The sequence below is a fragment of the Curcuma longa genome, chromosome 20, assembly GCF_044706935.1.
Source record: "Curcuma longa cultivar G26 ecotype Majalengka, Jawa Barat chromosome 20, ITB_CL_G26_1.1, whole genome shotgun sequence".
NCBI lineage: Eukaryota > Viridiplantae > Streptophyta > Magnoliopsida > Zingiberales > Zingiberaceae > Curcuma > Curcuma longa.
The window spans coordinates 4,340,759-4,358,084 of record NC_133880.1 but is presented as its reverse complement, the minus strand read 5'-3'; the positions used below and the strand labels follow the sequence as shown (position 1 = coordinate 4,358,084).

At 36.8% G+C, this 17,326-nt stretch overlaps 1 protein-coding gene across 1 annotated transcript; it reads right to left on the bottom strand.

The window, feature by feature from the left end:
- Positions 1–7,731: 7,731 nt before the first annotated feature.
- LOC141813600 (E3 ubiquitin-protein ligase CHIP-like) lies at positions 7,732–11,843 on the bottom strand. The gene is made up of 8 exons (XM_074701557.1): positions 11,748–11,843; positions 10,684–10,755; positions 10,542–10,601; positions 10,296–10,367; positions 8,347–8,480; positions 8,085–8,229; positions 7,902–8,012; positions 7,732–7,827 (listed from the first exon to the last, which is right to left on the bottom strand). Exons 1-8 carry the CDS (start codon positions 11,841–11,843, stop codon positions 7,732–7,734), a joined length of 786 nt encoding a protein of 261 aa, XP_074557658.1.
- Between the last annotated feature and the right edge of the window lie 5,483 nt (positions 11,844–17,326).

Sequence of the window (17,326 nt, the reverse complement as noted above, 5' to 3'; positions counted from 1 at the left end):
CTAAATCTAATTACGACGAAAATTTTAGTGATTTTTTGAATCGGTCGCTAAATTCAATTAGCGACCGAAAATTCGGTCGCTAATCGATGTTTTTTTTTGTAGTGGAATACATCCGCTGCATGAAAAGGTTAGTTCGAAGCCAAAGCAGTGCCCTCTACTTTGCCAGCGGAATCATCGTTTATGTAGCCCTGCTCTTATGCGCTGAATTAGTGTTTCAATTAGAAGGTAACAATTAGCACACTACACGGAGACTGCACGGAGAATGCAATGAGTTCTTTCCTTTTCCTTTTGCATAAATAATTGTTCTTATTGAAATAATTAGCACACTACACGGAGACTGCACGGAGAATGCAATGAGTTCTTTCCTTTTCCTTTTGCATAAATAATTGTTCTTATTGAAACAATTAGCACACTACACAGAGACTGCACGGAGAATGCAATGAGTTCTTTCCTTTTCCTTTTGCATAAATAATTGTTCTTATTGAAACAATCTTATCAACTGAAGCACTAGGTTTCTTTTTACAAATGTTATTTGCTTTCGATGTTCTTGCTCAGATCCTCTTCAACATCATCTTCTGTCATTTCTCAAACTACCAAATAAATAATTTGCACTATAAAATATGTTGTAAATTTATAAAATTAGCGACCGAATTCAGATTCCGTCGCTAAAATTAGCGATCGAATTCAGATTCCGTCGCTAAAATTAGCGACCGATTTCAGATTCCGTCGCTAAATTTAGCGACCGATTTCAGATTCCGTCGCTAATTAGCGACCGAATTTGAAATCGGTCGCTAAATTTAATTACGACGAAAATTTTTGTGATTTTTTGAATCGGTCGCTAAATTCAATTAGCGACCGAAAATTCGATCGCTAATCGATGTTTTTTTTTAGTAGAATACATCCGCTGCATGAAAAGGTTAGTTCGAAGCCAAAGCAGTGCCCTCTACTTTGCCAGCGGAATCATCGTTTATGTAGCCCTGCTCTTATGCGCTGAATTAGTGTTCCAATTAGAAGGTAACAATTAGCACACTACACGGAGACTGCACGGAGAATGCAATGAGTTCTTTCCTTTTCCTTTTGCATAAATAATTGTTCTTATTGAAACAATTAGCACACTACACGGAGACTGCACGGAGAATGCAATGAGTTCTTTCTTTTTCCTTTTGCATAAATAATTGTTCTTATTGAAACAATCTTATCAACTGAAGCACTAGGTTTCTTTTTGCAAATGTTATTTGCTTTCGATGTTCTTGCTCAGATCCTCTTTGACATCATCTTCTGTCATTTCTCAAACTACCAAATAAATAATCTGCATTGTATAGTGATGTGCGTAGGATGTATACATGTATTTATGCTTTATTTGCACATCTTTCTGGGTTTATTGCTTAATTCTTGTGTACATTGCATCTCATATTCATGCATTTAGGCACATATCTTACATTTCCTAGTTCGGAGATCTGCTCGTGCTTTTATATGTTTCAGGGTGGAAAATGGAGCAAAACGGGTAAAAACGGAGTACCCATTGAAGACAAGGCAAGACATGGTCGTGCCTCATAGGCACGGCCGTGTCTCTCAGCTTCCAGGCCGTGCTTCAAAGGGCACGGGCTTGTGTATCAACAGAATACCATCAAGTTCAGGCCGTGCCTCACAGGCACGGCCGTGCCAACACTTCCCCTCAGCAGCAGCCAGAGGCCGTGTCTCACAGACACGGCCATGCTTCAAAACAGAATCCAGTCAAGTCATGGTCGTGCCTCACAGGCACGGTCGTGTCTCCATCCAGAAGGAAGCACTGCTGTTGGCCGTGCCTACCAGGCATGGCCGTGTGCCAAAACAGAAGGGTCCAAGCAGCTGGCCGTGTCTCAAACACACGGCCGTGTCCAGCAAATGAGGAGAAGACAGGTTCAGGCCGTGCCTCACAGGCACGGTCGTGCCTTCAAACAGCAGGGAGACAAGTCTGGACCGTGCCTCAGAGGCATGGCCGTGTCCCAGAACAGAGGCTTCACTGCTTCAGGCCATGCCCCCAAAGCACGGCCGTGCCTCTTCCTGTGCCTGACGCCCACACGGGGCCGTGCCTCCCAGGCACGGCCGTGTGCACGGGGGCGTGCTGCTTACGTGACCTGCACTATAAATAGGTCCTTATGGAGACCTAGGAAAGGGGAGAGACCTTGGAGAGCCACCGGAGCTGTTCTAGAGCCACCGACGCTTGTTTCGGAGCGAGATTCGACGATCCATCCACCGATCCAACTGCTCCAGACCATCCTCATTCCATCTACGCCGAGTTTGCAGTCCGAAGGAGGAAGATAAGTCTCATTTCTGCATTTCTTTATTTTATCCTTAGATTGAGATGTATTCTCTCCTTCCTATGGATTGTAATCTCCACCTTATGGAGTAGATTCCCTAGATTCTAGGATGTATGATAAATCAGATGTAATGGATGATTGTATTTGGATTTGATTAATCTACCATTTTCTATGATTTAACTGTCTATTACTTTATGGATTTGTGCTTGTGCTTGATGATAAATTATGTTTGTGTGAATCCATGAGGGTAGGGATTTACTATGAATTGGGGAATCATTAGGCCGTACACCGGGGCGCTCTGTAACAGGGGCAGACCTTGATCCGGGCGAGTTCCGAGGGGTTTCCTAATGTGTAGTTAAATTTCTATGAGGGATAGTTAGCGGTCATTCATTATTGGGGAGAGACCCGTAAAAAGATATCCTGTGACAGGGGATATGGTTCTTTTAGTACTTTGGGGCGCCTGAGTGACATGGGCAGACCTTGAACCGGGCTTCTAGAACCATTTCAAACCAATAACGAGTGACGTAAGAACACCAATGCATTATTTCGAGGATACCTGACGAGGTTGAATTGGATAAATTGGTTAACATCCCTACAATAGAACATTTATTGAGGAAAGATAGAGGATCCAAGTCAATCAATCCATTCTCTGAGGAGTCCGAAATCCAAGTCAACCAAGCCTGCTAGACATCTTTTGCAACACAAGTACTTTTATACGAACACTACTTTAATACGATACGAACTCTTGTGCTGGAATTCCATTTGACCAACGGGCCCTCCCCAACAGATTTATTGCCAGTGCATGTGCCCAAGTGCAGTGGATCTCTAGGCATATTTGCTGAATGTAATGTCCAACAGTTAATCATGTAGCGATTCTAGCAGTATGGGCTTTTATTGCAACAAATTTGCATCATGTTAAAATTCAATCCATGCCCTTTTACTTTACTAATGCATAGTATTGACATGGCATACATAAATAGCAAGTTATCTGATCAAAGTTTTGGTCTATAATTGTGGACATATTATTTTGCTCATATGATGAGGCATAAGTCATGTCAGTGAGACATTCTAGTGTTTAGCTGTGGCACACTAGTATCGGGCACAATATTGTCGGACTAATTGTGTTCAAGTGTCCCCTACCGAGCAAGAATTGGGTACCACAAGTGAGTTCTGAAATTTTCAATGGTCTACCTATGCTTGTGACTGACATAGTGGATAGAAATAGATTAAGCATAACCCTTTTCTTAGACTTTGATGATTGCAATTTATATTGGACATTAGGATATATATCTATCATACTCTTTTTCATTCCCACTTAACCATTGTCGATTCCTTTGTCATTGCCAGTAGTCGCAATTGTAGAGTTGGATTTAAGTGCTTGCTATCGTAGATGCTCTCACCACTGTCTAATAGCATTGTAAAAGATATTTTTGTTATTACTAATATTATTGTTCGTGGTTTTTGTGCAATTTTTATATAACTTCTCACCACTTCGATGTATCTTTTTATAAGATATCGTGAATTGGAATAAAGATGGATTTTTGCTGTATGTGGATTCTATTGTTCATGATTGACAATAGAGTTTTTGAACTTCCATGTCATCTTACTGAAATTTCTCATGTTTATCGTCTGCTGAAATCCTTCAGTAATGATGTGTTTGATTTCACTAAGATTTTCAGAATTGAAGTTGTTTAGCCTTTGAGATTTGCATTGGCATTCTAATATGTCTTCGCCGCCATGATATGATCATCATATCACTTGCCATCTTTGAACATTGAGCTATAATTTATTTTGCATCAGGCCTGAGCCAGTGCCAAACCCTCATTGTTTTTGTCATTTATATTGTTACATGTATAAATACATTCCTTGCATCTTATTCTGCTGCTTAACTACCTGCAACTTCCTTTCGCTGTGTCTCTCATCGAAGGACCTGCGAGATATGCGGCTCCACGGCACGAAATGTCAGCGGTGTGAGCGAGACTGAAGCCGCGGAGCAGTTGACAGAGGCCAGCTCTTCTACACCACCTGCTACATCACCATTGGAGACACAGGGCTTCTGGCAGGGACATCGTTTCCTCAAATTCCTGCTTGCCTGTTTGGTGCTTACCTTCGTCATCTCCTGGCTCTTTCACTTCAACATGCCCAGCTGATTGCAATGCAAGCAATTTGAACCGAAGACTCCGGCGCATCACCATTGCTGCGGAATTACCAAATGAAGAAGCCGAAAACCCCTGATGTATCATAACAGAAGGAAGAACAAGTGTCCATAAATGTTTGTTTGGGAGGGAAGAAATCTGAGAAGTTCATGTATGTGATCCTTTGGTTTGAAGTGGAAACAACAATTCTGATGCTTTGTAGGACATATTTTGTGCAAGTCTAATTTGAGTGCTTCATGTGTTTGTTTGTTTCTTTCTTTCTTTCTTTCTTTTGTTAGATTTTGAATGTCATTTGTAGTTCTCGTGTGGTAATATTTATGGTGAGTGAATTTAAAGATATAAAATTATATGATATAGAAAATTAGTAAAGTTTAATTTTCTTAGGTAACTATTAGTAAAATCACAACATTCTATTTTAATTTTTTATCAAAAAAGAATATCTCATAATAATTATGATTTTATAATTATTATTATAATAATTATAATTTTTAATTATTATATTAATGAATTCAATCGTATTATAATAATTATAAAATCATCGTTATTACAACTATCATTACTATAATGTATTATAATAATTATAAAATTATCATTATCACAATCATTGTTATTACAATGTGAAAATTTTAATTAATTAATTTTTTAAAATTCATCAGGTTGTTCTCACACCTATAAATAGGTCCTATAATTTAGGTTACTTACACCTCCGCGGCTCCGCCCACTTCGTTTCTTTTCGTCGTCCACATCATGCCACTTACAATGAAATTGATTATCGTCGCCGGGTACCTAATAGGGGCTGTTCCTTGCTTCTACTTCCTGTTCGCAGACACGCAACTGAAGAACGAAATGGTTAAAGCATGCGAGGAGGATCCGAGAAGATGGCTAATTAGTGACCGAACTCAAATTCGGTCGCTAATTCAGATAAAAAACTAAGGGAAAAAATCAGGTTAATAATCTCTAATTAGCGATCGAAATCAATTTCAGTCACTAATTAGCGACCGAATCCAATTTCGGTCGGTAATTAGCGATCGAAATCAATTTCAGTCGCTAATTAGCGACCGAATCCAATTTCGGTCGTTAATATTTAGCGACCGAAATTTGGTTCGATCGCTAATTAGCGACCGAACCAAATTTCGATCGCTAATTAGCGACTGAAACTGATTTCGGTCGCTAAATATTAACGACCGGATATAATTTCAGTCGCTAAATTTTTTTCTTATCGCCCGATTAAAAAAATACCAACCCAATTAAATTTCGGTCGCTGAAATAGCGACTGAATTTTCATTTCGGTCGCTAAATAGCGATTGAATTTTAACGTCGGTCGTAAATTTGCGACTGAATTTTAACGTCGGTCGTAAATTTGTGACCGAAAAAATTTCAGTCGCTAAATAGCGACCGAATTTATAATTCAGTCGCTAAATAGCGACCGAACAAATTCAGTCGCTATTTAGCGACTGAAATGCAAATTCAGTCGTTATTTTAACGATCGAAAAATATTCGGTCGCTAAATCCGTCGCTAATCATGGGTTATAATGTATTATAATAATTATAAAATTATCATTATCACAATCATCGTTATTACAATGTGAAAATTTTAATTAATTAATTTTTTAAAATTCATCAGGTTGTTCTCACACCTATAAATAGGTCCTATAATTTAGGTTACTTACCCCTCCGCGGCTCCGCCCACTTCGTTTCTTTTCGTCGTCCACATCATGCCACTTACAATGAAATTGATTATCGTCGCCGGGTACCTAATAGGGGCTGTTCCTTGCTTCTACTTCCTGTTCGCAGACACGCAACTGAAGAACGAAATGGTTAAAGCATGCGAGGAGGATCTTACAGCAAGATGGTAATTAGCGACCGAACTCCAAATTCGGTCGCTAATTCTAGATAAAAAACTAAGGGAAAAAATCAGGCTAATAATCTCTAATTATGTTAATAGAAATCAATTTCAGTCACTAATTAGGACCGAGTTGCTCAATTTCGGTCCCTGTTTCATTAGACGCTTGAAAATCATGGCGAAAATGATAATTAACGACCGAAATTGGAATTTTGGTCGCTAATTAGCGACTGAAACTGATTTTGGTCGCTAAATATTAACGATCGGATATAATTTCAGTCGCTAAATTTTTTTCTTATCGTCCGATTAAAAAAATACCAACCCAATTAAATTTCGGTCGCTGAAATAGCGACTGAATTTTCATTTCGGTCGCTAAATAGCGATTGAATTTTAACGTCGGTCGTAAATTTGCGACTGAAAAAATTTCAGTCGCTAAATAGCGACCGAATTTATAATTCGGTCACTAAATAGCGACCGAACAAATTCAGTCGCTATTTAGCGACTGAAATGCAAATTCAGTCGTTATTTTAACGACCGAAAAATATTCGGTCGCTAAATCCGTCGCTAATCATGGGTTTTAATGTAGTGCTTGATTATCGGTTTGGTACCAATCTGGTTATTACAATGGTTTTAATTAATTAATTTTTTAAAATTCATCAGGTTGCCACCCTACAGATAGGTCCTATAATTTAGGTTACTCAACCTCCATATCCAGTTAATACACAGTCCACAGCTCTACTGACAGTAACTTGCATTATTCCGTATCTAGATGTTGCATTATCATAGCTTTTTCATATGTTATACCACTAGGCGTGACTACAGCATGCGAGGAGGAGATGTAGTGAAATCTTACAGCAAAGGTGGTCAGGCACCTGAAATGCCAAGTATTTTATCAATATGGTCTAGATAAATAGAATGAATTGAGAAAGGAGTTGAATGCTTACTTCTGTTGGCATGTTAATAGATTGAATTTCTCGAAACACTTCATCAAGGAGTTTGAGTTGCTCAATAAGATCATTCCCTGTTTCATTAGACGCTTGAAAATCATGGCGAAAATGATATTAACGACCGAAATTGGATTCGGTCGCTAATTAGCGACTGAAACTGATTTCGGTCGCTAAATATTAACGATCGGATATAATTTCAGTCGCTAATTTTTTTTCTTATCGTCCGATTAAAAAAATACCAACCCAATTAAATTTCGGTCGCTGAAATAGCGACTGAATTTTCATTTCGGTCGCTAAATAGCGATTGAATTTTAACGTCGGTCGTAAATTTGCGACCGAAAAAATTTCAGTCGCTAAATAGCGACCGAATTTATAATTCGGTCGCTAAATAGCGACCGAACAAATTCAGTCGCTAAATAGCGACTGAAATGCAAATTCAGTCGTTATTTTAACGACCGAAAAATATTCGGTCGCTAAATCCGTCGCTAATCATGGGTTTTTTTGTAGTGCTTGATTGCTCGGTTTGGTACCAACTGGTTTCGTTCCAATGGTTCTCTAGTTGATGGATCAAAGTTGTCACCCTACAGATCAAAGAACTCAACCTCCATATCCAGTTAATACACAGAAGCTCTACTGACAGTAACTTGCAGATTACCGTATCTAGATGTTGCATTATCATAGCTTTTTCATATGTTATACCACTAGGCGTGACTACAGGATCCTGGAGGAGATGTAGTGAAATCTTACAGCAAAGGTGGTCAGGCACCTGAAATGCCAAGTATTTTATCAATATGGTCTAGATAAATAGAATGAATTGAGAAAGGAGTTGAATGCTTACTTCTGTTGGCATGTTAATAGATTGAATTTCTCGAAACACTTCATCAAGGAGTTTGAGTTGCTCAATAAGATCATTCCCTGTTTCATTAGACGCTTGAAAATCATGGCGAAAATGATATTCTCTCAAAGCTTTTTCACAAAATTCCCTGAAACATAAATGAAGGTTTGGTTTATACTTTATACTAAAACTTGATCAAACCTGATATCCTGCACTGGAAAGAAATTGAACCTGGTAACTCAATGGTTAAATAACTGCTACGTACTTGAGACTTAACAGCTTCGAATCACGCTTGCTAGACAAGAATTCCCATTCTCTATATTTTGCATTGGCAAGAATCCTACGGATCTCCATCACTTGCTCACTTTGTTGATTATCATTTCCTTCAATGTCCAAGGCCTATATACCAAAGTAACTGTAACTTACTGAAATAAAAGCACCAATGAAATCGAAGACAATTTTGAAAAACATAAAACTGAAACTGATATTCTACGAGTATACTCATGATTATTGACTATTTAATTATAGTACAAAAGAGAAAAAACACCTAAAAAATTAGAATTGCACTTCTGATCCATTGCACTTTTGATCCTCTAAACAGCATAAGCTAGAATTGCTTGTCTCAATTAAAAAAAGTTATGCTGATATCATCATATATCCGGCTAGAAGTTATGTTGTACATTTCATTTAATACTGAAAATTCTAAAATAAGGCTAGACAATCTAATATTCTGCTTCTTTAACTCATCTATCTGAAGTCGTTCAAGCCAATGTACTATTTCTCTTCAATATCTCTGAAGACAATACATCATTTCTCAGCTCTATTGTCTTGATATTAAGCATAATGTGTCTTGCATCTCAGTCAAATTGATCCACTGACTATATGTAATAATCTCCTTCTATTGAGGATGTCTGGATTTTTAGCCTGAAAACCAAATAACTAAAAATATGATATCAATTTGTTCTTCCTCAACTTGAACACTGAAAGAACTGCAATCATTGATGAGGTCACAATGGTAGGTCAGTGTCAAACTATTAATTTTCAGATGTGTTTCTTTTCTTGTCATTCCCACATGTCAATGAATGCAGATCTTGACCCAGTAAATTGCAAAGACACTATTATATTTGATACTACAAGGAACTTATTTAGGAACAAATCTTACTTTCCTGTGTTAGCATCTTCTCATATATTACCCGTTTCTAATATTGAACTTGTTAATTTTTAGTATATACGACTTAAGTTAGCACTCAAGGTAGCTTGGGTAGATCACATTATTTGGGTATTATCTGAGGGAAGTGTGAAGTATGGATGTGCATAACGAATGGACTTTGCCATCACCAGGTGATGAACCTATCACTTAATATTAATTTAATGTTGACCGCCTCCACTTACTGCTTTTCGCCTAGGTGGCAAGCAATGACTCAATCACCTACAACCTTGAACTACTTTTCAATAGCTTGATGGCGAACCCATTTTGTAGCTTCTTAAGTGCACTCTCTTGCCATTTTGAAAATTCACAAGGAAGCTCTTTCTTCTACTCAATACATGATTTGTTATATTTAGACAGAAGCTTCTTTCATTTACTTCACACTTGACTTATTCAAGTTGGTTATCAGGGGGAGTCTATTGACAATTTTGATAAAATAATAGTGACTGTATGACTAAAAATAATGCCAAAACTAGACAAATAAGAGCACAAGTCAAAATATTAAGTCAAAAGCACTGAGATATACCACTGAAACAACCATTGTAACAGAAATAAGCAAAGGGAAACCGACTATGCTCACAACTCAACGGTTAAAACCATGAAGTATGGTTATGCAGATCCTTTAACACATTAAACTTTAACAAGTTTAATAACTGAAGTGGAAAATTTTGTATGAAATAGTTGATGTTTATCACCCTCGCTATCCTCCCCTAAACTGCAATTGCCAATTTCATTCAGCTACATGATTAACAAAAGATATTTCAAATCTAAACTTCAACAGATTAATAAAAATTGAATAATTTTCTTTCCCAATTCCACAAGGGTAGGATTTTTAATGATGACCACGTGACTGAAGACAATTGTAATGTAATTTTAAGGTACATAAGCTGAAAGGGGACATAGATTGTTTGACAAATTATGCAAAAAAAATCAAGTTCCACATTTGGCATCAATCCTGACTAGTCTAGAAACTATTCACAGTTATAGTTAGATAATACAAAGCTAACCTTCTCCAATTCTTTAATGCCTCCAGCAAAATCCTGCAACTCCACTAATGCAACTCCTAAGATATAGTGGGCCTGCATGTCAAATCTGGTTTAGAACAAACTAAGATATAAACAATGTCTTTTAGACAAGTCCAAAATGGCAAGTAAGAAACATAGATACCAGATAAGGGTTAAGATACAAACTTTACTATTCAAATAAAAAAAAATATATATATATATTTTTAAAAAGCAAGGAGACAGAATCACCTTGAAGTATCTACTGTCAAGTTCAATTGCTCTCCTTGAATCAGCCTCAACCTTAGTCCACTATCTATCAAACCCAACAAGCATAACTGATAACAGTGCGCTAAAGAATAATTGATATTGAAAAAAAAAAGAAAAATTATACAGACCTCAATTTTCTATAGCAGATAGCTCGGTTTGCATAGTATTTTGCAATATTTGGACAAAGAGTAATAGCCTGAAAATACAAGTTATGCCAAGAAGAATTAAGGAGCGTAAACTAGATAGCCAAGTACAATATATGAAGAAAAATTGTAACCAAAAAGTGGAAATTTCATAAGAAACCAGAGCTTTGTATGATAATTTCGATACAAGATCTACCAACAACAACAACAACAACCAAGCCTTATCCCACTAAGTGGGGTCGGCTATATGGATCCTTCTACGCTATTGAGCTCTATCTCCTATTATATCATCATCTATATTTAACATAGCTAAAGAAAATCACAGAAAAAATTCTAGAAAAAAGTGCATCCTCCCGAAGATTATTTAGCTGTAGACATGTTGAATGAAGTAGTGGCACTAATCAGATCATAATTCATATAACACTGACCTTAACTTAGATTAAGCTAATAAGAATTCTATATACCTACTTAGCAAAATGAGGTGGCTAGGGCAATGCATGGCGCATGCCTTCAGTTTAAGAACTGAAGAACCATCGAGTATTGATCTCCAGAAATGAGCTCTCAAGTAAGACATAATGGAGACATAGTCTCTTCATTAAGAATATTCTATGTGCCTTACCCTTGGTGGAGTTGTTTTATTTTCTACGGCATTCCAACAAAATATTCAGGAACAAGGCAAGTAACTAGAAGTTACCTATATAAAAACTTAACATGGATCTCACAATCTTTAAAATTCACACTAAACCATGAAGATAGAAACGAGAAGCAAGGCCTCAAGATTCAAGAGAGATGACCTGCTACCCGCATAAAAAAATATACCAAAAGTGAACTCAAATACAAACAACTCAGCCAAATTCTACTAGAAACTCAATTTAAAGGCTTATGATAAGGATAAGCTATTCTGATCATGCCTACCTGATTGCGAAAGGACAAGACATATAATAAGCTTTACTGATCATCATCAGACTAAACTGAACCTAAGCACTTGAAAGGAAAAAAAAAATCTAGACATCAGATAGAAACGAAGCGAAAAGGGAAAGATTACCTCGGTGAACGTTTCAATGGCAATCTCGTACCGCTTTCTCCCAACCAAGATTTTGCTTGCCTCATTGAGGCTCTCGGCTTGATCCGGGGCCGCCATCGCTTTCTCCTCCGCCCAGATTAGGACCGCCGAGTAAGGGTAAGTATTCGGTTAAAACCGAACTAAATCGAACCGAATTAATCGAAATCGAATAAACCGATTTTTTCTGAACCAACCGAATCGACCGAATTTCCCAATAAAAACCGAACAAACCGAACCGATATTTTATCGGTTAATTCGGTTTTCAACCGAATTAACCGATTTTTTTTAAATATTATAAAAATTTTACTAATAAATTATAGATTTATAAATTTATTTACTTAAAATTTATAAATTATTTTTTTAATTTAATTAATTCGGTTTATTCGGTTTAACCGAATAAGAAAATTTAAAATCGAAACCGAACCGAATTAACCAATTTTTTTTAAAAAAAATAACTGAATTTCCGAAATAACCGAACCGAATTAAAAATTTAGTTCGGTTTGATCGATTTATTCGGTTTAACTGAATTTTTGCTCATCCCTACCGCCAGAGACTAAGGGTTGCAAGAAATGGTACCGCCGAGACTAAGGTTTGCAAGAAATGGTACCGCCGAGACTAGAATCATAGCCTATTAAAATAAGCAGCGGCACAACGCGTGGAAAGAATTTTCACAATATTATATTAATTATTTCGTTTTAACAAACAATTTTAATTAAATTAATAAATATATTCTAACATTAATAATTTTAGCTAAATAGACGTCTTCCATTTTCTATAGAGAAAGGATCAGATAGACATCTACTTACAAAAGAATATTAAGAGTATTTACACTACAAAAAAAAATATCGATTAGCGACTGAATTATTGGTCGCTAAATTCAATTAGCGACCGATTAGCGACCGATTCAAAAAATCATAAAAATTTTCGTCGTAATTGGATTTAGCGACCGATTTCAAATTCGGTCACTAATTAGCGACGAAATCTGAATTCGGTCGCTAAATTTAGCGACGGAATCTGAATTCGATCGCTAATTTTATCGACGGAATTTAAAATCGGTCGTCAATTTTAGCGACGGAATCTGAGATCGGTTGCTAAATTTAGCGACGGAATCTAAATTCGGTCGCTAATTTTAGCGATGGAATCTGAATTCGGTCGCTAATTTTAGCGACGGAATCTGACTTCGGTCGCTAAATTTATAAATTTACAGCATATTTTATAGTGAAATTTAGCGACCGAAGATGGATTCGGTCGCTAAATTTAGCGACCGAATGTGGATTCGGTCGCTAAATTTCATCATTAAAAAAAATTTATCAAAATTCCATAATTAACATACAATCATTATTAAAATTTTTACTCATACCATCTATATTTACATTCCACATTTAAATTTTATATCACACATTTATCTAAATGATAAAAAAATTAATTTTTTTTATTAAAAGATAAACTTGTTCGTACAGGAATAATTTTTACAATAAAAGATCAAACAGAAAATAATAATGAATGACACATCTCCGACCAGATCTCATGCTTGCAGTAGTTCTCTATAACAGTCTCGCCAACGCAAAGATAGAGAAGAATTGAAACTTCCACCTTACGAAATTCTGATCGCTGACTCAGCTTCCATCCTGCTCAACCATTCTGATGTTACACTGTAGCTTCCACCTTACGATATTCATTACAGGAAGGAAAAGATCTGTGAGAACATAACATGTCAGGATTTCAGTATCCTTGGAAGCAGAATACAAAATGAATATGATGAGAATACTAGATGATTGAAATTTAGGTATATGAAAAAAATACTTAAAAACAATCAATGAACTAGAGACGACGCAGCGGCGAGACGAACTTGAGAGGAGATCGGGACTTTAGGGTTCGGGTAAAAAACCAAGGAAAAAAAACCGGGTTAATAATGTCTAATTAGCGACCGAACTTGAGTTCGGTCGTTAATTAGCGACCGAACTCAAGTTCGGTCGCTAATTCTTAATAATGTCCTGTGGGCTTGTTTTTTAAGGGACGCTGAGAGAAATTAAAGGCGGAAAGAAATCTTGAGTGGAGTAAGGTGTGACGTCAGACAACTTAGTAAAAATTTAAATAGTTTTAAAAGTAATGATGAAAATAATTTTTAAACAAAAATCAATAATAGTTTTAAGATTAAATCATTATAAATTATATTTGATAATCATTAAATTTTATTTAGCGACCGAACTTGAGTTCGGTCGCTAATTCAGATAAAAAACCAAGGGAAAAAATCAGGTTAATAATCTCTAATTAGCGACCGAACTCAATTTCAGTCGCTAATTAGCGACCGAATCCAATTTCGATCGTTAATATTTAGCGACCGAAATTTGGTTCGGTCGCTAATTAGCGACCGAACCAAATTTCAGTCGCTAATTAGCGATCGAACCAGATTTCGGTCGCTAAATATTAACGACCGAATATAATTTCAGTCGCTAAATGTTTTTCTTATCGTCCGATTCAAAAAAATACCAACCCAATTAAATTTCGATCGCTGAAATAGCGACTGAATTTACATTTCGGTCGCTAAATAGCGACTGAATTTTAACTTCGGTCGTAAATTTGCGACCGAAAAAATTTCAGTCGCTAAATAGCGACCGAATAAATTCAGTCGCTAAATAGCGACTGAAATGCAAATTCAGTCGTTATTTTAACGACCGAAAAATATTCGGTCGCTAAATCCGTCGTTAATCATGGATTTTTTTGTAGTGTTAAATATTGTTGTAATCTGATTAAGTATTTAAACATTGTGGTAATGATGATGATTTATCAAACATAAAACACTATTAATCTCCAAATATTATACTTTGATTTTTTAATATAAATTTTACTTTAAAACATATATATTTTTAAAGTAAAAATTATAATCAAATACCTTTCAATATTTTTTAAAATAGGTGTTTTGAAGAGACCTTTTTTATTTGTACCATAATTTTTTTTATCTTAATACTTATACTATTTTTTAATCATATGACGTACCTTAAATAATCATATATTATGTTAGTTAAACTCAACATAAAACACTATATAAAAATATAACATTAAATTTAAACACAGGATCCGAATTCACATCCATACAGTTGAATACATTATATTAAAATAGGTGTTTTGAAGAGACCTTTTTTATTTGTACCATAATTTTTTTTATCTTAATACTTATACTATTTTTTAATCATATGACGTACCTTAAATAATCATATATTATGTTAGTTAAACTCAACATAAAACACTATATAAAAATATAACATTAAATTTAAACACAGATCCGAATTCACATCCATACAGTTGAATACATTATATTAAATTTCATACTATATCCATGCAATTAAATATATCATATTAAATTTTATATTACATTTTTCGTGTCATTTTTTTTATTCAATCGTATATAAACACGAATGGAATGAAGATTCTTGATGTTTTCACGACGGCATACAACTCCCTAATAAAAATTAGTATTTGAGTAAATTTTATTTAAAAATAATCTTATAAAAAATGTATTATAAGCTCAGTAGAACCATTAATAATCAAAGAAATACCTCATTTGAGAGAACAGTCATTCTTCATCATAGCTTTGTATTGAATCTGAAAACGGATGCAATCTGAGGACTAACGAAAGATTAAAAACTGGAAATCGGCCAAATACTTGGTCACATTTGTCAGTTTTGCAACGGATTAGAACAAATAAATACAGAACAAAAAAAAGGTCTGGATTGGCACAAATCTGCACCAAGCTTCAGTTCATAGTAAAGAGTTGTACAAGCAATGAAAGGGGAAGAAAAAAAAAGCTAAACAAGCAGCAAAATGGTGGGTTTAATTTTATTTATTTTCACAATATTATATTAATTATTTCGTTTTAACAATATTATTGAAAAAAATGATTTGTTAATACCATTGATCCGGATGGAACGACGTGGGCAAACACGTAGGATAAAAGGGGTCCCTCAGAGGACATGTGGCAAGGACGTGACGTCCGACAAGAAGAACCTAATTCCTGTAAGGGAGAAGAGGGCAGGTCAAACCCATGGCCCCGGTAGCATACTCATCTCCCCAGTATCACGATCAGGAAGTCCGGCCAAGCATCCCAATCTTCTCGCATAAGTATAATCATCCGTGACCCGCATTGACTCGAGCTCGGCACACGCCTTAGTACATCACACGAGCCCCTCGCAGTTCGGGGTAATGGCCCACGCAACAACTAGAGCATATGCTCCGCGAACCGACCTCATTATCAGGTCCCGAAGCCTGCTTACTACGGTCCTCACGCCTAGATCATTCATAACGGTCATCAAGCCACCCCATCAAAAGATCAATACATAACCCAAGCCAGTAACCGAGCTCGGCGCACCCAGCCGAACTCCCCATGGCTTGGTCCACAGTTACCTATAAGAAGCCCCCATAATCCGACCTCGCCAGCAGATCGGCTATCTCCCCTATCATCACTCGACAAGCTCCGGTAGGCACAACACTCCCTAGCCTACCTGCCTGCAAGGTCGGAACTAAAACCATTACACCAACCAAGCTCCTCCAGATCTCGGTATCCAATACCTTGTAACTCCACGAAAGGGAACTGTATCCAGATGCCGACCTCACGCCTTGGTCTCAACATCGCAGGCCGACCTCCTAACACAGTCACGGCATCATACGCCTACCTCCGGGGAGAGACCCCGTACTGATCCTTTCAGTAACAGAGCAGGTATCGAGTTCGGGATAAACCGAGCACACCCCACCAGTGCAATTGAGAATACTATGCGTCCATGCATCTCAACCGTACACATCGACCACTCTCGACGCGGAGAGGACAGCAATGGATCGATGTGCCTCCTCCCTCCCTTAACTTATCCAAAAGAAGCGGATTATACACCAGGTCTCCCCACTTGGTCCCGTATAATCACAGCCCTTCATAGAGGATAAACCGCATGGAGGAACCATCCGATCGGTGGAATCTGTCACAAGCATGATCCAGTAATTCCGTCCTCTCCTCCAATCACAAACAGCTAGATCCGAAGGTATCACTCCCTCTTGTCCTATATAAACCCCTCAGGTATGACGTTCCACGCATCTTGAATGCTCGATACACACTTGCATTCCCCTTGTCTTCAATATTAATCATTTAAAAAATAAATAATTCTAAATTGAAATAAGCCCCAGCCATGTTAAGAAAATTTTCTATTTATTTGCTGAATTAATTTAAATTCTTTATAAGGAATAAAATTTTTTTACAAAAATGACTCCAGTAGGAGTCGAACCCACGACCACTGGTTCCCAAGTCAGACATGCTAATCGACTGCACTATGCAGTCTTGTTGAATAAATAACTTATTTAATTATTTATTTTAATGGCTTACGCCTATTCCATTGCCGAAGAGCCGTATTGGAACGCCTCGCCGGGGCGCGCCTCCAAAACGCCTTTAAAAACACTGCTTTAAACCACAATGAGGACGACGACTAATCGACATTTCTAAGAAGCTTGTAATTTGTGGTGCAATCTAGTTTTGTCTGAAATGTGGTATGAATTATGATTAGTGTCAGTAAATGTAATCT